This window comes from Dermochelys coriacea, chromosome 1, assembly GCF_009764565.3.
Source record: "Dermochelys coriacea isolate rDerCor1 chromosome 1, rDerCor1.pri.v4, whole genome shotgun sequence".
In the NCBI taxonomy this organism is placed as follows: domain Eukaryota; kingdom Metazoa; phylum Chordata; order Testudines; family Dermochelyidae; genus Dermochelys; species Dermochelys coriacea.
Window position 1 is genome coordinate 187,667,896 of NC_050068.2, and position 20,831 is coordinate 187,688,726.

Here is a 20,831-nt window from a genome sequence, read left to right on the forward strand (position 1 = left end):
ACTCTGGAGCAGCTTGCCCTGCTGCCACTAGCCTGGCAGCAGCTTGTCTCTCTCGTCTTCCCCCTTTCTCTGAGAAGGGGTTTTAAAAGGTCTCAGGCAGCCCTTAATTGGATTCAGGTGTCCCTAATTGACCTGAGGTAATCCCTTCTCAGCTAGTAGGGAAGAGGGTCTTTAACATTCTAGATCTAACATATCTGCCTTCCAGGCCACACAAACCTATTGAAGACCTGTAAATCTGACTGAAAGCAGTTTCTGGTGACTGTCAAATGCTCTAGCACCCTCTTGCAGCTGTCCGGCCTGACTTTGTCACAGTACACATAGGCTCTGGGAACCAAAAACCTCTCCAGGATGGATAAGGTAGTGACTCTTTTCTGCAGACAACTGAGGTTTTGAGGGGCAAGCCCAACACCTAGCATCCCCTTTTGATTTCCAGAGACCTGTGAAAAGAGCTACCTGTGTCCAGGACAAGAATTATACGACTTTGAATCTCTGAGGAGATCTTACAAGAAACTGGGATCTGAGGGTTTGAGATGGCTGGCTGAGTGGGCTGAGCTATGGAAACAGCAATCAATCAATCAGCCTGTGTCTGTGGAGATTTTGCTGGCCTGACTTGATGTTCATGTATCTGAGTAGAACCTGAGATTTAGTTTTGGTTCTTGCAAATTAAACATACCATACATCCAATTTGCATCCACAATGAGCTGAGCCACAAGCTACCACAAAGTTAACAGAATCTCTGCTTCTTGTGGAGACTTTCACCCAAATCAGAACACTGAGCTACTGTCCAGCTGTTTTTCAATACACTAACATCTGCCCTGTAAAAACAAAATATTAAATGCCACCACAGCTTCCTCTGTAAATGTTTGTCTTCCTCCTGCCAGTGCATTACCTTATCTCCAATTATTTAACTAACTTATAAAGATGCTATTTGAGGGCATCCAACAGACACAAAAGAACGCAATAAAAACATTAAAAAATTAAAAGAAAAACCAACCAGCCCAGACACACAGCCAATATCATCAAACTGATCGACAGAAAGATAAACCCAATAGTCATCAGGCAAACCACGCCATCAACAAAAGGGATGATAGTCAAACCTTCCAACACAGCTACAACAACGTTGCAAACTTTCCCATGTCACACACATATATCAACTCAAAGGTCAAGGATTGATCAATTAAAATGTATAGTGCATAGTAAACTTCCTCTTAAAAAGGGGTTCCATAAGGCACTGATTTAAGCACGTATGCACACCCTGAAAAGGCATACTTCCGTTAGGCCCCGATTCTAGGAAAAAATCTTCAGCTAAGGAACTCCTATACACAACAAAGTTCTGCATGAATCTAGGGACTGATAGCAGAGCAGCCCTAGCCTATCACAATTGCTAGGCAAGAGGTCATTGCTCAAGTATCTGGGGGCTTGTCTATAAAATGCTAATATTAAAACCTTGTATTGCAGTGTACAACACTCCCAGCTGTGGTCCACAAAAACAAACCACATGGGAGACTGGAAAAAGGATTTCATGGTTGACCAAAACCTACTTAACTCTTCTTTTAAAAATTTCTAGTGATTGTGACACAATTATTATTAGTGTTCTCACCATCCAAAGGTTTCCTCTAACATCCTAGATCAGGGATGGGCAAACTTTTTGGCCCAAGGGCCAAATTGAGTATGGAAATTGTATGGTGGGCCATGAATGCTCACAAAATTGGGGTTGGGGTGCAGGAGGGGGTGAGGGCTCTGGCCAGGGGTGCGGGCTCTGGGATGGAACCAGAAATGAGGAGTTCAGGGTATGGGAAGGTGCTCCATGCTGGGGCAGGGGTTTGGGCTCCGGCTGGAGGTGCGGACTCTGGAGTGGGGTTGGGGATGAGGGGTTTGGGGTGCAGGAGGGTGCTCCAGGCTGGGATCGAGGAGTTTGGAGGGTGAGAGGGGGATCAGGGCTGGGGTAGGAGGCTGGGGCATGGGAGGAGGTGCAGGCTCCGGGTGGGGATTACCTCAAGCAACTCCTGGAAGCAGCAGCCTGTCCCACTCTGGCTCCTACGTGGCAGTATGGACAGGAAGTTCTGTGAGCTGCCCCGTCCGCAGGCACCGCCCCCGCAACTCCCATTGGCCACAGTCCCCAGCCAATGGGAGCTGCGGGGGCGGCGCTTGGGGTGGAGGCAGCGTGTGAAGCTGCCTGGCTGCTCCTACATGTAGGAGTCGGGAGGAGGGGGGGGGACATGCCGCTGCTTCCAGGAGCTGCGCGGACCAGTGGCACATGCATGCAGAGCAGGCCCTGACCCCATTCCCCAGCGAGAGCTCGAGGGCCAGATTAAATTGTCTGGCAGGCCGTCCTAGATACATTCATCCTCCTCTAATCTTAGCCCATAGTTCCTTATTTTATTACTGGTGTTGAATTTCAGTAATTCGTTGCTTCTTTTCCAATATTCATAATTCATATTCTGTCCTGTAATATTTCCTCTTAGCATCAGCTTTTTACACTAGACAAATTAAGTTCACTGTTCTCATAAGTCATGTCCTCAGTTGACTTCTTTTGAATTTCTCTCTTTTCTTTTCAATCTTTAAGTCGGAATAAAACTTGTTTACTATCAATGGCTTGATATTATGCCCACTTCTCACTGGTGACACAAATATTATAAATTTTGAAATGATTAGTAGACCAGTAGAGATGCAAAAATACCAATTTTAATAAGATGCTTTCACATTTTAATTCAAGTTACAATTCATTCACAATAAAGGGCTCTCACCATGTGAGCTTTTAGAATGCTGTGCTCAGCAAAATGAGTGCAGATTCTTTTTAAATCACAAGGTCTGCTAAATATATTGCTCTTTCAATGAACAATAACAGATGCATTATGTTTAGTTTTATGCTCTTGATTTTTATTTTTAAACGAAGTGGCTTTTTAATTTCTGGATGCAAATACAATCATATTTTGTAGGTGTTCCACTAACCCTTATGACTCCCAATTGAGTCTTTGGCTAGTATTGTGATGCTGGGTACATATGTTACATGGATACAGGAAATGTACCTATATTACATGCAAGTACAAAAACTCCTCTCTTAAAGTCATCCCGGTTAACATTGTTTCATTGCTGATCAATTAGGGAACATGCTCGTTTAAAGTTGTGCAATGCTCCCTTATAATGTTGGTTGTCAACCACCTGCTTTGTCCACTGCTTGAAGAAAGAGCAGCCTGTTGGAGCTAGTGGTGGGGGCTTGGAACCAAGGTGGACCAGCAGCCCCCCATCAAATCCCCTAAGTTCCCACTGCTATGTGCTGCTCCTGTCCTCTGCCTTGGAGCTGCTCCTGCGAGCCTCCTGCTTGCTGGGGCGAAAGGGGAAGGAAGAGGAGGAGAGGGGTGTTAATGTCAGGGTGTCCCCCTTCCCCCACTCCTTTACCCCATTAAGCCATCTCCACAGAGCAGGGGGGACACGACAGGGCTCAGGACGGAGGGAGTTTGCTGGCAGCAGCTGCTGTCTCAACTTGCTGATCCACAGTACTTAAAAAGGCAGCGTACTTAGAGTATGGTCAGCATACTTAAAGGGGCAATGCACATCTCTCTCCCACACAAGGTGGGTCTGTCTCTCTCTGCCATGCTTTCTCCCCTCCCTCCATTCGTGCTGCCTTGTAGAGTGAGAGGCTACATTAACAAGTGGTAACCCTTGAGGGCTCAGCGGAGTGCTAGTTCATCATTTAGCAGTAAGGCATTCCTTGGGAAATATCCCACCCTCTTCCTTCACTATCTCAACCAAGCTTAACAATCATCATTGCTGTGTACAATATTAAATTGTTTAAAACTTAGTGCGTGTGTGTGTATATATATAGTCTTTTGTCTGGCGAAAAAAATTTCTGTGGAAGTTAAGCGAATCCAATTTCCCCAGAAGAATTAATGTAAATAGGTGGGGGTTAACATCATTTTGCTTAAAGTAGCATTTCCCAGGAACATAACTACAACGTTAAGCGAGGAGTTACTGAAATAGGATTTCAGCCCAAACTATATACTAAGAAAAGCAGATCTCTTCCCTTTAGCCATATCTGGACTTGATAGTGAATTCTAAGTACAGACTTGGGATTGTGCATATTAGAAACTGAAATATGACAGCAAGTTGGTATACACTTAACCACATGGATGATATGCAATGAAGCTTGATAAATACTAGAATACTCAGTGAACATTACGGTGTTTAGACCCATTCCTCCCCCATTTTACTGACGAAGGATATTGTAACAGGGGCAGTTCCTAAAATGCTGCATAAGAATATAATGCTCCTCTACGGAGCCACCCTAAGCTCAGCTCTGCAAAAAGGTTAAGAGTAACAACTACTGACTCACACTGGCAGGTGGATTTTAACTCTAATCAAGATACAAGACATTTCTCTGTAGCAGAGGGGACTAGAGCTGGCATACAATAGATTCTACAGGAGATCCTGGGAAGAGGCAAGTTTGGGGAGAAAGATAACAAAAACAAAACATGAACCTCGGCCTAACCTGAGTTATGTGGTGTGTTTTTCCAGTCCCATATTTTATTTCCACAAGTGAAATCTGGCTTATACCTACTCAAAAAGGGACTCACTTAACTGAACATCACAGTCAGTCATGTTTCTGAACTAATCATCTTAAGTCTATTACACCCATCAGTATATTATCTGCAAGAATATTACAGTAACTATGAAAAAAAACTATATCGGAAAATGGTAAGGCATAATTTTTAAAGAATATTTGGTACAGATAATAATTAGCGACCATTAGTGCCCAAAAGGAGAACCAGACAGACTGTTGTGGACAGTCCAATGTTTACCAGAAAAATGTTTGTAACAAAGAATCAGAATTAATTCCTATGACTTAAATTAATTGGGCAATCAAATATCTGTGATAAAGAAGGGGCACCAGCGAGTCAGGCTGAAGATTTTTGTGAGGCAAGAGCATATAAACTATCTGCTTATTACATTCAGAGGAAGATGTATAGACTCAGGCACTTAAGAAGAAAGTGAGGAGTACAGTCTTGGGTTGGGAAGAAGAAAGATGAAGAATTAGACAGTGAGGTAAGGATCAAAAGGCTTCAAAAGGTTCAAAACTCAGACTTGTGTCAACAGTCTGAAGGTCCCCTGGCCACTAATCTGAAGACGAGACAGGAAACATACAGCAGACATGCAGCGTCCGTTCTTACAAGGACACTGCTACTACTGATGTTAATGTTTGCATTTTGTGTCCTATTATCAACGAAGTCTATACCTTTGTTACGTGTTTGATAGAACCAACTGCAAGGTTCCTTGGATGGTGTTTCATGTCCCGAAGATCCCAAAGACGATTCAGGACCATTTCTCCTTCTTCTAGCACATATTTCTCTCCTTGGAATTTTGGTTTTTCATATAAAATCCAGCTGTAATAATGAAATCATTAAGAGAATTGTAACTATTATGCAGATTAAAACCATGGCTATACAACACTCATGCTAGGAAAGTTCAGTAGAGAGCTCTTTCCACTAAGCCAGTTATCAGTGCCCCTTCATGCACTGTCCCTCTCTATCCATATTCCATTTATTAAACATAAGTTGTGCTTCATTTTTGTACTTAAAAAATAAAATAGGCATTTCTTCCCTTCTATTATATAGCTCTGTGTCCCAAACATATATATTTAGATGCACCTACTCGAGAGCCCAAGGTTATGACTAACCAGAATGATGAAAAGCCTTATTTGCAGAAATCTAACCAGTAATTGAAAAAGCTAAGCAAGTTAAACATCCTACTTTTCTAGTTCCGGACAAACTAACTAAGACAGGTCCTGGATTCCATATAATTGTAAAACATGCAACTACCACTATGGCACCCAGTGATTACTAAACAAGCATAAAACATTTGAAGAAACAACTGGGCCAGTCTCAAACTATATTAATGTTACCATGAAACTGTATTATGGCGTGGGGGAGATGAATGGTATGATACACTTACTTCAAGAAGCCTATGCTGTATAAAATAACTGTGGGCACACATGTATGACAGATGCATTCACAGCCTTAGCTTTCCAAAGCATCTTTTACCTCATTGTGCACTAAAGCTTTGCAAATGGATTTAGAAAGATTCATGTAGTCTATCCTAAATATTCTTCTGTATCCCACTACTTCTATGCTCCCTTTTTAATGCCATGTTTCAAACAGCAGCTGAGCACGTATGTCTTACAGCTCATTTTACAACATCACTTGGTTAATGAAATTAAACTGTGAAAACTTAGCTTTGGTTACAAAATAAACTTTCTTCTGCTTAAAGCTAATTCCCAGCAGAGGGAATACTTACCTTATTGCTTTACTTGTAAATGTCACTGTAATTATAAACCAAGAAAAGATGCTCCTGCATATCAAGCTTGTGTTATAAATAATAGAGGCAGCGGTACAAGAAAAGTTCACATTTATCTTCTGAAAAGATACCATTTAAATAAGGCATGTATTTCTTACCATCCTCTAACAACTCTCAGCAATGTTCCTATTGGAAAGATCCAGGATGTGGCATCTGATAGATCATGGTATATTTCTCGTTTACTTTTCTCCCCATGAATGTCATAAACAAACATCTAAAACAATAGACATTATATGTGAACAAGGGTCACTTCAACATATGGATTAGGTCCCTAATTTTTGCTTTTTATTAAACAGATTCTGATTTTGTATATGCGCTACCAGCATTGCATACATTTTCTTCAATTGTAGACTGCTGAACTAAATAATCAGACAAACTAAGCAGGCTTCCCCTAGGCTAGAATTTTTTTGCATCTAATCTCATGATTAGCATGTGCAGCATTACAAGTACTCAAATTTGACATAACATTTTTTCTTTCAAAATTTTGCTACTCCTTAAAATATTGATGGTCATTTAATCCATATTAACCTACACCATGACAAAAATTACACTTACTTTTCCTGGTCTTGGATTGCATTTGAGGCTTTTCCTGTCGATAAGATTCTGAAATTAAAATGATGTGGAAAATAACCATTAAAACTGTAACAATAGCACACAGAATTGTTTAAGACCAGTGTTCCTTTAAAACATATTACTTTAATTAGTGACAACAGCTGATCCTAGCCTCACTGTTATGCAAATTAGGCTTAGGCAGTTTAATGCAGTGGGTCAAAAAAATAATCCTTAAAAAACCCACAAATGTTAGAGAAGGAGAGCTTTAATGAAAATCAGAACCATGCAGAACTATTTCCTCCCACACACCCCATTCCCCAAACTAGAAGAGAGATATTGTACCACACCAGAGCTTATTTCTTCAGGTTATGACACTCTTACTTGTGACCACTCTCTTCCATTTCCCCAAATCATCACAAAATACTACTTCTCTCCTCTCAACTGACCTCGCTTTAAATAAACCGAAACAGGAGTGCTAATCCGTAGAAAGAGCTTGAATATTTGGCTGCAGCTATGACCTTGTCTACACTTGTGGCAGAACGTATGGTACATGTAGCACAGGGGAAAACAAGTTGTGTGCACACTGTGGTATGTAGCTACGCGCAGCAGTGAAAGGCTCTGGCAGTGGGAAGATGCTGAAGCCTTTTCCAGTTGCCTCCCCAATTGCCAGAGCATTTCCCTGCTGTAGGAGCCTTTCGCTGAGGTGGGGAAAGGCTCCATCAGGGAGGAGGGCACTGGACACTACACTTCCAAAAACAGCACTGTAGACACGGGAAGCACTGATTGGGTGTGTATGGAGCCATGTAGAGCATTCACCCTAATATTCTGGTGTGTCTGTACTCTACTCACATAAGCAGTGCTTCCCATCTACACTGCCATTTATACCCATGCTGGGGGTGGGGGTGTGCAATGCCTGTATTCCACATGCCACGGTAAGTGTAGACATAGCTTGAGTCGGAGGCTATAGAAGAACTGAAGGCTACACCAAACGCTGAACCATATTCTCAGGGAGTAAAGGAACAATAAAATCAAAAGTAGAGTAAATGTAAAAGAGCAGTTTTTCACATAAAGACAATTCTGTTCCCCTCCTTGAACTCTGTGTGTGCCTTGTCCCAGTCATCTTCACATTTAAAATGCCATTCAAAGGACAAGCCTGCATGTTGCTATTATTGAGTGTATTTTCTATTTACTTGCTGTTTTACTGTTAGAAGCTGCAGGATCTCCTCTACTGTTTATGATCTGGCCCCAGTAACTGGGTGCATTTTATTTATAAAATGCTTGAATGAGAACGTAATTGTCTGCAATCATAGGCTTACCTTGTACCCTACAATTGAATGAATTTAGATAAGACACTTAAGATTTTTTTTAAAATGTAGTAATTGCAACTGGGTTCATCATCATTTTAGTTATTAAGTATATAACATGACAACTTACTACTGGAAAAGCTCCTGATTCTGGCCAATTGTTGTCTTGAGGCTTATGATCCCTTGGCAATAATCCATCCTGAAGGACATTTCCAAATCTGACTCCCTTCTCACACGAATAATTGCTGGCTGTCTGAAAATACTGGTAATACACACTCCTAGAGAGAGGTTTCATGGCAGCATCAGCTTTCTGTTGAAACTGTGTCAGATTAGGAAAAAGACATGCTTCTTCTGGAAATGGTTCTGATTGCTTTTTAGGGCTAAGCGGTTCTTTTGAATATATGAGTGACTGTTTGGAAAGTGGAGCCCTTTCTTGGTCATCTTCTAGGAGCACCATGTTGGAGCTGCCTGCCCACTCGCTGGTAATACCGTCTTCTTTCTGAACATCCACCATGTTTTCTTCATAAAATTCCTCCTCATCCTCCTCACTGAACTGGTTATTAAATTTCAAACGCTCAGAAACTGACTGGAGAAGTGACAAGACTGATGAGGAGTGGTTGGCATTGTCTTTGGATTTTCCAGTAGAATGGCCTTCTGGTGAGACATCAATAGACAGCTGGTCTTCTTGTGGGCTGTCATCTTCATATATAGGAGACAAAGCGAACGGGTAAATTTTAAACCGCTTAGCCTCCACTGTCATAAATGACTCTGAGCTGCAGTTATCTAATGTTTCATTTAATTTATTGTCTTTTTCATAAGTATTGACAGGCTCATATTTGCTCTTTGCTGTTTCACACATCAAAAGATGTTCAATATTATCCAGAGACAGGTCAGGAGGAGAGACTGAGTGAGCTTGCTTTTTGTCAGTTGAAATGAACTGGTTCTCATCTTGAGGAGAGCCTTCATACAATACAGTAAATAAAGAATTGCTTTCCCACTGTTCACCTTGTGGAGAAAAGGCTAAGAGATTTGTCAGTTCTTCTATATCATTATTATTGTTCAGACTCTTTTCTCCAAGTGCATTATCTCTTTGTAAATCTTGATCCATCATCAGTGTTGATTTCAGTGTCTCATCTTTATTGGCAAAATCTGAGCAGAAACAAATTTTCCCTTCAACGTCCTTAACAGTTTCAGAAGATTCAGACATAATGAACTGTGTGTTTAATCTGTTTTTATCCTGCGGTATTTCATTTGCTTCTGTTTTTCCACTACCTTCTTCACTGTTGGCTTGTGAATCTTTGGGGTTTGCTTTTTCCTGTACAAACACAAAAACCTCCTCCTTGCCACAAAGTTCTGGCGGACATTTACCTGCACAACTTTTGTCTAAACCTGAAAGACTACTTTCATTTTTGGTTTTGCTAGGTATGCAGGTATATTCTTCATCATGAAGGAAAGGTGATGAATTAAAAGTCAAGGTTGGCATGGATATATGTTCTGGCATATTTGTATTATTGCACAAATCTTTTAACTGTAATGGTGGCATCCTCTCTTCAATCATAACAATATCTCCATTTAATACATGTAAAGTCTCCTCAGATTTATTGCTAGCTGTCCAAATGCTAGATTTATCACTGATTTCTGTCATAACTGTACTATCATAGACAGTTTTAGAGCATCCATCTTTTGCTATTATTGCAAGGTCAGATTCCAGACTTGCTAAAACATCAGAATGTAGAAGTCCATTTCTTTGAGGTGAAAGTACATTATTTGGTACCGTTTCTCCTCTTATGGTCAAATCTATGCTGCCTTCTACACTATTTAGAAGTAAAGGAACTGAACAGCCTGCTTTTTCACAGTCCCTAGCAACATTTTGGGTTAATTCCTTCCCTATTTGGTTTAAACCCAAGGGTTCTTTGATTATTTCTTGAGTTTTGGCAACTAATTGAACATCAGTGTTTAGAGTCTTTGAGAATCCAGTCTTATGTTTAAGCACAAAATTTTTGGAAAGGTTCCTACTCTCACTGTTTTCAAGCTGATTAAACATCAGTTTTTGTTTGGCTGAGTTAATAACTTCATCAATTATTTCTTTTGTTTCTAGAGCTAGTGAACTATGTAGGTCAGTTTTATGAGTGATGTTAAATGGTATCTTTTCAGCCTGAGTATTTGTAGCAACTGTTTCTTTTTCTTTAACTTCAGAGGAGCTTCCTGCATAACTCTCATTAAAATGTTTTACTTTTGCTTCCAACTGTATCTTTCCAGTTTTCTTTTCTTTTAGGATATCCAGCTTTATTAAACTGTCCTTGTTGCCACAAGGCTGATAGACACCAGCTGCTGGTTTTGATCTTATTTCTTCTATAGCCAAGCGTAAAACCGCATCAACAATTTCTTCGGCTTTTTTAAATAGAACAGTGTCTTGGGATTCAATGTGCACTTGCTTTCCTGTTTCCTTATCTTCCCATGTTTTCTGAGAACAGACATTGCTTGATTTTGTAAACGAAGCAGTGTGATCATTCATTTTAGCTCGGTTTTTTGTCATTGCAGGAATATGGTTGCAAGGGTTTACTTGCTCTGAAGGAGTTTTGTGCACATCCTTACTATAGTCTACACTAGAACTCACTTCTACAAGTTCCAAAGGACAGGTAGTTGATGTTATGGATTTGGTTAACCAGGCATCTTCAAGCTTTTGGGCAGGAGGTATATAATCAGTCTCATCACTAACTCTAAGTTTGGAGGAAATTTTGTCTTTAACAACTTTATACTTAATAGGGAGATTAATACTGTCCAAGACATCTGCAGTTTCAAGGGCAGAAGGAAAAAGCTTGGAGATTTCTTTAGACCTCAGGGTAGGAGAAGCAAGCTTGGGAATGCAAACATCCTCTGAGTTAGGAGTAGGACAGTCACTTTCAGCTAAAATGACATCAGATTTTAGGGGGAAAGATGTACACTTAGCATTGGTGTCTTCAGAGCAAGGTGAAATCGGAGTTACACTAACATCTGCATTTTCAAACACAGGAGAAATAACTGTAGGTGCACTGACATCTCCATTTTCCAAGAAAGAAGCCACTATCTTAGGTGTATCACCTTCAAGAAAAGTACATTTAGATTCACTGACCTTGTCAGACGCAACTGATAATTTGGCAATTCGGACATTGGCTACAAAGACTTCACCAGTTTTAAGGGAAGGAGTAGTAAGGTTGGGCACCCTGGCAGGAACTACGTTGTTGGGGAGAGTCATCCCTTCAGATTTAAGAGGCTTGCTATTTTCATTCACATGGTCAGGGGGAGAAATATTGGGTTTTTTAACATCTTGTAAGCTGGTTGCTTTTTTGGTCATGGTTTCATCTTCAGATCTGTGGATAGGAGGAGGAATATTATCCAAGCTACCATCTTCAGCTTCAAGGACTGGAGGAGAAATCTTGGCGATACTGACAGGTGTTATAGCTTTGCTAAGGCAGGCATCTTCAGATTGTAAGATAGGAGGCGGCATGTGGGACTTCACGCTTCCACATTCAAGGGCTGATGGAGATGTGCCAGCAACATTTACGTCTGCAGACGTAGATGAAACCTTAGTGGTTTCAACATTCTCAGATTCAAGGGAAGGTATGGAAGTGTTCTCTGTGTTGATATGCTTAGATTCACCCTCAAGAGTTACTGAGGGATCCTTTTGGACGTGTGTTGGTTTCCCTGACTCATTGAACTCTTTAATACCTGGACTGTTTACTATGTCCATGCCAGTATCTTGAACAGTTTTGGCAGATGGCACTGAAGTGGGTAGACCGTCTATCATCATCAACTTATTGACTCCACAAAATTGTATGTCCTTCACAGCCTCTGATAACTTTTCAGTAGATCTTTCTTGATTTAAAGGAAAATGAACACTAGCTAGAAAGATTTGTGTTTCTTGCTCCCTTTCTTCAGCCACCACATATTTTTGTGAATCATCCATTCTTGGGCCACTATCTTTATTTGCATTTTCTGTATTCTTATCTGCCTGATGTGGAAATACAGTGCTACCAGAGGGGGACATCTGGGCATCCAACTTTAGCTCCAACTGACTACCAATATGACTATTGCAGGCATATTCACCCTCTATCAATGGTAATTCTTTATCAACTGCCCCTCTCTTTGTTTTGGATGAACACTCACAATCATTTTGCATTGTCTCCTTAGAGTCTTCATGAGATACTTGAACACAAGAATTTATTCCTCTATCAAAGCTAAAAGTGGCATTATTGTCTGATTGAAACTGAGCTTCTGTTTCTTCTAACGTTCTCACCCCCTTCTCAGCCAATCTGTTATTTCCAGAATTTGTTTTAACAGAATCCATAATCTGGTAATTGGAACTACTGTTGTCTCTGGCTGACAATACTGAGTCTAGAAAACGAGTTCTATTAACTTCTGGTGTATCAGAAACTGGTGCATGATTGAAGGAAACAAACAAATCTAGTTCTCCAATGTGATTGCTGTTGGAGTTTGTTTCAGTGGATGAGGCAGAGGTGTTTTCAATTGTTCCATGTACACTGCTATCTAAGATATCCTTAGCAACATCAGTTTTTTTCAGTTCAATTTTAACTGCAGAGAGATTTGCTTTAATATTTTCCTTGCCATCTTTAGCATGATCCTTTTGATTCTCTTTTGATGGGGGTCCTGTAATTTCTACTCTTACATTAGATGGTGAGTTTGGAAGGACAGCAGTTTGGACTTCTCCATTTCCAGTCACAGTGAAGATATGTTTGCCTTCAGTATTTTCTTCTCTTCTTAGAACCTCCTCTGCTTGTTTCTTTAGTAGCTGCTTAATCCGTACAGAACCCCGATACGTTGCATAAGTAACTGCTGGTGCATCTGGCTTACATTCAGTGTGCCTGTATCAAAAAACATCATTTTAGTGCAGTAGAATATTGAAACAGTCTTCACTATCATTGATCTATAGTTAGCTTGCTGATTTGGAGAATGATACAATACTACTTTTTTTAAATTGCAGAATAAACCAACTTCTAATGCTGCTATAAATACACCAAGAGTTCTCTTTATACTAGGATAATAGAAACACTGTATATGGGTACCCCTACAAACACAAAAGTTTTATTAGAAAGTAACACCATCAAACAGACCTATTAAGGGTACAACTTCAAATTAAGTCACACCCGTCTGAAATATTTTACCCTACTAACATTAACAGTAAAATCTAGGGCCACTAAAACTGAAAATGACAAGAGAAATTTGTTTGCTTTTGAATTTGGACCTGGTAACTCATCCCTGAACAAGAGGGTACAAGACAGAACAACAGAACTATAAGAGGCAAAAAATGTTTGTGGGGAAAATAAAGTAATTTGATGCTTTCTGGACCAAAGTTACAGGACAGGGAGGGAGTGGGAGTAGGGACCGAGGGAATGGCAATGAATGGAGAAGAACAAGAATGAGGAAAGTCTGTTTGGGTGCTGGAGGAAATATCTAACAAATGGGCCCTGAAACTTGGGAAACATTTTTGGTGGATTCAGGCACTAATTAGTCTTATATTTCACTTCAAAGAAAAAAATGTTACTTATCTTTTACTACTCTTTCATGATGTAATAGGGGTGACCTCAAAGCTTTCCCTTATCACTCAAGTCTTCCAAACAATTCTATTTTTTACATAAGAAAATAATGGGAATTACAAATCTTGACTTTCCTGTTTTTACTGGAGGACTCTGGAGAACTAGGATGGGCAAAAGAGATCACATAGAGCTGAACCTGACCTGCAACTGTCCAGCCTTCAACTGAGGGGAGAGGGGATGTTGAGTCAGAGTGTTTAAAAAGCTCTTTTGTGTTAACTCTATCTAAACAAAAAACAAGCCTCTCCCCTAAAATTTTTAAAAAAAACAGTCTGACTTGGTGTCTTCTTTCTTCTTAGCTGAAGGCTGGGAAAGTTGTAGCTCACAGTTGCAAGGGAGTGTGATGTCCCTCTCCCGCTGTAGCTCTCCAGTGCACGCAAGAGCCCTCCAGCAAAAATAGGGATGTGCAGATTTTGATTTCTAATGTAAGACTAATTAGTCTGTAAAAATACAGACAAAAAACCCAGGCAGTCTTAGCATAGCATAGAGGTATGTCTACACTGCAGCAAAAGCGTACCTCCCAGGTCTGGTAGACAGACGTGTTAGCTCTGCTCAAGCGAATGCACTAAAGATAGGAGTGTGGACATTGTGGCACAGGTGGTGGCTTGTGTAGCCACCTGAGCTCAGACTCAGGAGGCTGGGTGAAATTGTAGTCAAGGCAGCTAGCCTGTGCCATGACATCCATGCTGCTATTTTTAGCACATTAGCTCAAGCACAGCTAACATATGTGTCTACCCAGGCTGGGAGGCATGCTCTTAGCTGTAGTATAGACATACCCTTGGAGTTCACATTTATTCCCCCCCCACTGGGAGGATTTTACTATAGTTAAGGGATTTTTATGCAAATAATCCAAGTGAGAAGCAGGGTATTTTTGTTCATTCACTAATAAAATTGGACAGAAAAATAAAGGATTTTATTTCTTTAAATGAGGATCAATGAGTGTACACAATCACACTGAATATATCCCAAACAATACAATTAAAAAGGTACAAATTTTCCATTTTAAAAATCAGAGTTCCATTCCGTATGGACTTGAGCAGCATAAACTCTCATTTCCATATTGTTTATATGGTACTGAGTCCCCAATTGTACAAACATTTAAGTACGTGAACAGTCCCACTGAACTCAATGGGGCTGCTCACCTGGGTAAAGTGACTCAGATGCATGTGTGTTCATATGGTATGGGCCAAAATATGCAGTGAATTTTTATCTGTGGTATTATGTGATGAGCATTCTATATAATCATCAGCCTATAAAATGTGAGGTATTTCCACATAATATCCAGGTTTGTTTTGCAATACACAAGTTGTGATGTAATACAAATGATCATCTTCCTATTTATTAACAATGTAATTGTTATAAAGAATCCAGCTATTAAATATTAAATTCAAATACACTAAGGAAAAGCAATATATTCAATCCAAATGGGTGTCAAGAAAAAGTACAAACACCAACATCATCCAGTGTCAATGGGCAATCCAAATAACCAAGATGACAAAGTGTATTTTACCAACTCTTCAGACTTTCATAACTGAAACTATTAGTATTTTCAAAATGTATTTAATCTGCATAAAACTTTACCTTTCATCTAGTCAATGTATTTCAGCAATCCATGTAATAAGGCTGCTCACTAAATCCAAAAATAAGTGATGCAGTTTTGCAAGTACTATTGTTGAACATTTTATTATACACTACATCCACTTATTGTTACTGAACATTACAAAAACTTATTAGAAGCTAGGTGTAGGTCAAGCAGACAACAATAAACCTCTAGGTCATTAGTTCTATTCAAAAATAATATTGTTCAATCTAACTATATTATATATGCACATACACACATTCACACACTTAATACCTAACAAAACAAAATGCACAACTCCTGAATGTGGAAAAATATTGTGCAAAACAACATCTTTCAGAAAAGGACAAAGAGCAAAATGAATGGTAGATTTTAGGAGTCTTACCTTCAGAAACACTACAGAGCACAATGATTATTATCAAGAGATGTGTTGAGAATTCAGCTGGGGTAGTAGGAACCACTCCCAGGAGCCTTTTGAAAAATCAGGCCTTTAGGCTGAGTCTGCATTATAAATTTACATCAGTAGAATTATGTTGCTCAGAGGTGCGAAAAATCAACCCTCCAAGTGATGCAGTTATAGCAACCTAACCCCTGGTGTAGACAATGCTGTGTTAACGGGAGAGGCTTTCCCACCGACATAGCTGCCGCCTCGAGGAGGCGGATTAACTACACCGATGAGGAAAGCTCCTCCGTCAGCACAGTAGCACCACCTTCACTGAAGTACTACAGCAGTACAGCTGCACTGTTGCAGCTCTGTAAGTGCAGACCTGCCTTAAGTGTGTGAAATTTAAGACCTAACCATAACATGTCTGTAAAATGTCACATACATTGGAAAAAGAAAAGGAGTACTTGTGGCACCTTAGAGACTAACAAATTTATTAGAGCATAAGCTTTCGTGAGCTACAGCTCACTTCATCGGATGCATTTGGTGATGAAGTGAGCTGTAGCTCACGAAAGCTTATGCTCTAATAAATTTGTTAGTCTCTAAGGTGCCACAAGTACTCCTTTTCTTTTTGCGAATACAGACTAACACGGCTGCTACTCTGAAACCATACATTGGAAAGTCAGTGAAATAATTCCATGTGATGGGAGACCAGGGTTTTATGCAGTAATACTGTATGTGTTTACTATTCAGGGCCCTATTTTACAAGTTTTCCCACCCCATTTCCTTTTAGAGTATCTTAGAAGACAAGATTGTGACAAGCATGCGCGCACACACACACTAAAAGAAAAACTACTTTTTAGATTGTTTTGCTCCTATTCTGTTGATCCAGGAATACAGTAGGTTTGCAGGGTAACTGGCTTTTACCAGTTACCCTGGTAATTGAGGAGGAATGCAAAGGCAAAAAACAAACCTGAGTTTCTCACCTTTGAATCAGTCCCAAACCAGTGGATATTATACCACATAAAACATCCATCTTTTTATAATATGAGATTTTTGTTAAGCTTAGCAACCATTAATCTACTTTACACTGCAGTTAAATGTAGTGTTATTAGCAGTAGTATTTTACCATATCATAGAATCATAGAATATCAGGGTTGGAAGGGACGTCAGGAGGTCATCTAGTCCAACCCCCTGTTCAAAGCAGGACCAATCCCCAACTAACTCATCCCAGCCAGGGCTTTGTCAAGCCTGACCTTAAAAACTTTGTTAAAAACTTAAAATATCACTACCTTTTCCTCCTTCAACTCTGCAACTGACAGTGCAAAAAGTCTAGTCTGAAGATTGCTCTTAACTGCAATGAAATCATCAACAATTTCAAACACATGGAAAAATCAAATGGTACCTTAACTTGAGACTCTTACCAACTCACCATCTTCATTTACCTCCATACTGTAGCTCATTTGGTTTTCTCAACTATAAAACCTTGTTTTAATAGAAACTAATAGCCTTGCTCCATATCACTATTTTTCCCTCTTGTCTTCCCCTTTCCCACTCACTTCTATCTGGACAAGAGGACCAAAACTCCTTTAGGTATAATTGCCTCTGTGAATCAGCCAGCTGGAGTGCTGGAAGAATAATGTCGCCTATGTCTGTTGTCCCTCACATATGCACTGACTAAGCTCATGAATTCCACTTTCTTTGGCTCAAGGCCTGGAAACTTGAGTCTTTTCCAAAACTGAAGCCTCCCACTGAGTGCAAAAATCAACCTCAGACTATATTATATATATTTGATTTTCTAGTATTTTGCAAAACATTGCTTCCAGAAAGTAGTGGTTAATAAAACAGGACCTTTAACACATGGGTAGACATACTGGGGGGTATCTAGTTGTGAAAATAAAAACAGCAATAATGCTGATGAGGATTATGCACGCTAGTAATTCTCTTGCTACTGCTTATCATCATATCCTTCCATTTAATGATAGATTAGAATTAACTGAAATTCATGCTGAGTGTTTCTCATGGGAAAAAGAAAAGGAGTACTTGTGGCACCTTAGAGACTAGTCTCCAAGGTGCCACAAGTACTCTTTTTTTTTGCGAATACAGACTAACACGGCTGCTACTCTGAAACCTCTCATGGGAAAGGAAGCTCAATAATGCATGGCTGGTTATCATTAAACTCTTGACTTGTTCTATGATTTCTTTCATGTCTAGGTTGGAAGCTATAGTCACAATTTAAATTAATATTATGAGTGGACCTACCTCAAATGCACTCAGACATCTATACTCTAGACTAGGAAAACCAAACAGGCGTGTTCCCACCATCCCTTCCCCCAAGTCCCCTCGTTTTCCCAGTCACTTCTCTCTTCACTGACCTTTTCCATTTGTCTTTTCCCCTTTAATGTCATCAGTTTCTAGCTCCCAAGTGCCTTTTAATTACTCCACTCACTACACTCTACAAAACCATTTTGATAGAACACCTGCAATCAGGAGCACTTTTACAATCTAATGACATTTAGTGAGAGTCCGTTCCATTGGTCAATACTTAGGGAGGAAGCTAGTACTCGGGTGAGTGTGAGAAATTATTTTAAACTTGTATAATAAAGGAAGAGTACTACTTTACAGCAGGAAGTAGTACAGCTACTTCCTGAGTAAGGCCTTGGCTACAAGAGAAAGTTGCACTATTTTAACCGCAATCTGTTTTTACAATGATTTAGTTAAATCAGTGCAAACCTCAGTGCCATAATTTATTTAGTTTAGCTTAAACTTACTGTTAATTAACAATCTAAAATGAAAAGTCTGGTTTAAACTGAAATAAGAGAGAGAGTGTCCACATAGGGATTTGCAGCACTTTAACTAATCTGATTTAAAAATCACATCTTTAGTTAAAACAGTGCAACTTTCAAACGTAGACAATGTAAATCAAAACCAACATGGTGTGTAAGTCATACATCACACATCAGGCAGCAAACTAATTTTCAAAACATGATCTTTTAACAAGTAGAGAAAAAAATGTATACAAAACAGAATTGCACAGCAGTCCTCTGATGTTTTTACTGTACTCAACAATATGGTGTGGGGTAGGACAAAGGTAGTATATTTTAAAGAAGTAGGCTAAAAGTAAAATATAATCAGTGTTTTACTGTTTACCCAAATTTACCATAGCCAAACACAAAAATAAGTCTTCCATTCAAAGCGAAAATTAGTTTCCAGTAAAACTCCATATTATACAGAGATATATAGCTGCTGCCATCTCCGGAATCAAATAGATCATGCAAGAGATTTTAAAACAAAAACAAAAAAAAAAACCACCCACACTTTCCTTGCTAACCAGGTCAAAGCCAAGTAAAATAAAATAAAAATCTATTCTGTTATCTAGAATAAAATGCATTTTGACTTGGTTTAGTTATATAGCACTTCAGAAGAAGGTTATATAGTAAGATTGACCTTAATACTCCCTGCAAGTTTGATTTCACCAACACCAACTGGGCTTAAGAACCTATTCAACTATAGGGAGTAGGAAGCTTTCATGAGTAAGTGCCATCAATTTCTGCAGTATGCAAGCTTCCATTAAAAGCCCTCATTAGTTGTGAAGAAAATATGAACCTCCAAATATGAATGAAGCATATGTCCACACTAGCGCTAGAACACTAAAAATTGAAGTGAAGCATGAGCAGTGCGGGGAGGGACCAGCTGCCCTGAGTAAGGTCCTGTAAGAGACCATAGGTACACATTCAGGGCATGCAGTCTGTGCCACTGTAGCTACATTTCTGTTTTTAGCATACTATCTCAGAGCTAGCATCGGTATATCTTCTGGAGCTGGAATTTTCAGTTTCCAGTTTTAGTCTGCAGACAGATTGCTCCAACATCTCAGCTACCGGTTGGTGCTCAGAGTTTGCACAAACTGCTGCAGTGTCAGAAGTAACCTGTTTTTTCAGTTTTTACCTTTGCTTTTTAAAATCCTGTGGGCATCAGGCAAACAGACAAAAATCAAGTAAAATTCACTGCGCTTCTTGGAAAGATTAGGGATGACACCGGTGCAGGAAGAGCTACAAAATCAGAAGCTAAACCTACCAAAGACACTCACCTTGCAGTACCCAGAAAGCTGGAGGTGGGGTAGAAGAGTGGATATGTATCTTGTCACCGCAGCACTCAGGAGGCTGGGGGATGGGGAAGGTAGCAGAGAGAAAGAAAGAAAGGATGCAGAGTAGCAGCATCTTAGTCTGTATTCGCAAAAAAGAAAAGGAGTACTTGTGGCACCTTAGAGACTAACAAATTTATTTGAGGATAAGCTTTCGATGAAGTGAGCTGTAGCTCACGAAAGCTTATGCTCAAATAAATTTGTTAGTCTCTAAGGTGCCACAAGTACTCCTTTTCTTTTCTTTTTTTTTTTTTTTTTTTTTTTTTTTTTAAGGAAAGGATGGCTTCTCACATGCTGCTCCTGGACAAGGGCCTTCTTCCCACTATCCTGTTTTTGGTATTGCCTGGGGCCTGTATCTTTATTCCACTGGATATTAGATGTCTGGCTACATTTCCAAGATTCACATGTGAGAGGGCAGGGGTGAGTGGGCCGGAGAGATTGAGAGGTAAATTAGAAAAGAGAAGTAGAGGAGAACATGCACAGAGATTTTTGGAGGAAAAAATGGGGATGGTAGGGACAAGGGAGGAGGCAGAGAACACATTGCTGGGAAAGCGAAAGAGGTAATGGTAGGGTGAGGAATGCAGGAGGAATAGAAGGAAAAATAGGAACCACTAAAGAAAATGCAGGAAAAGATACACATGATCTATTATAGAAGAGAGAAAGTAGAATGGAGCCAGGAAGGGAGTAGACCTGTTATTCCCATTATCTTTTTAGACTAGGTCTTTGGGGCAGAGATTGGAATCCATTATATTTGTACAGCACCTGGAACAATGGGGTCCAACCTGCTTGCGCCCTTAAGGGGCTATCACAATACAAGTGGTAAATAATTAAAAAATAAATAATAGCAGCTGCAGCAAGAGAGTGGTGTAGTAAGTAGTCCTGTTAAACTGTATTTGGGGAATATTCAATATTTGATACATTTGTTTGAGGG

The 20,831-nt window shown here is 39.8% G+C and overlaps 1 protein-coding gene across 2 annotated transcripts in view; it reads right to left on the bottom strand.

Moving 5' to 3' along the window:
• The window catches only part of CRYBG3 (crystallin beta-gamma domain containing 3), a 137,954-nt gene that overhangs the window by 70,142 nt on the left and 46,981 nt on the right, over window positions 1-20,831 (bottom strand). For both annotated transcript variants that reach the window (XR_006279675.1, XM_038388740.2), the window contains exons 4-7: window positions 8,338-13,069; window positions 6,907-6,954; window positions 6,450-6,565; window positions 5,234-5,381 (exon numbers count right to left, since the gene is read on the bottom strand). Coding sequence is in view for 1 of the 2 variants with exons in the window: in XM_038388740.2 (XP_038244668.1) it covers window positions 5,234-5,381; window positions 6,450-6,565; window positions 6,907-6,954; window positions 8,338-13,069 (5,044 nt within the window). In the remaining variant the exon portion in view is untranslated. The remainder of the gene's footprint in view (window positions 1-5,233; window positions 5,382-6,449; window positions 6,566-6,906; window positions 6,955-8,337; window positions 13,070-20,831) is intronic.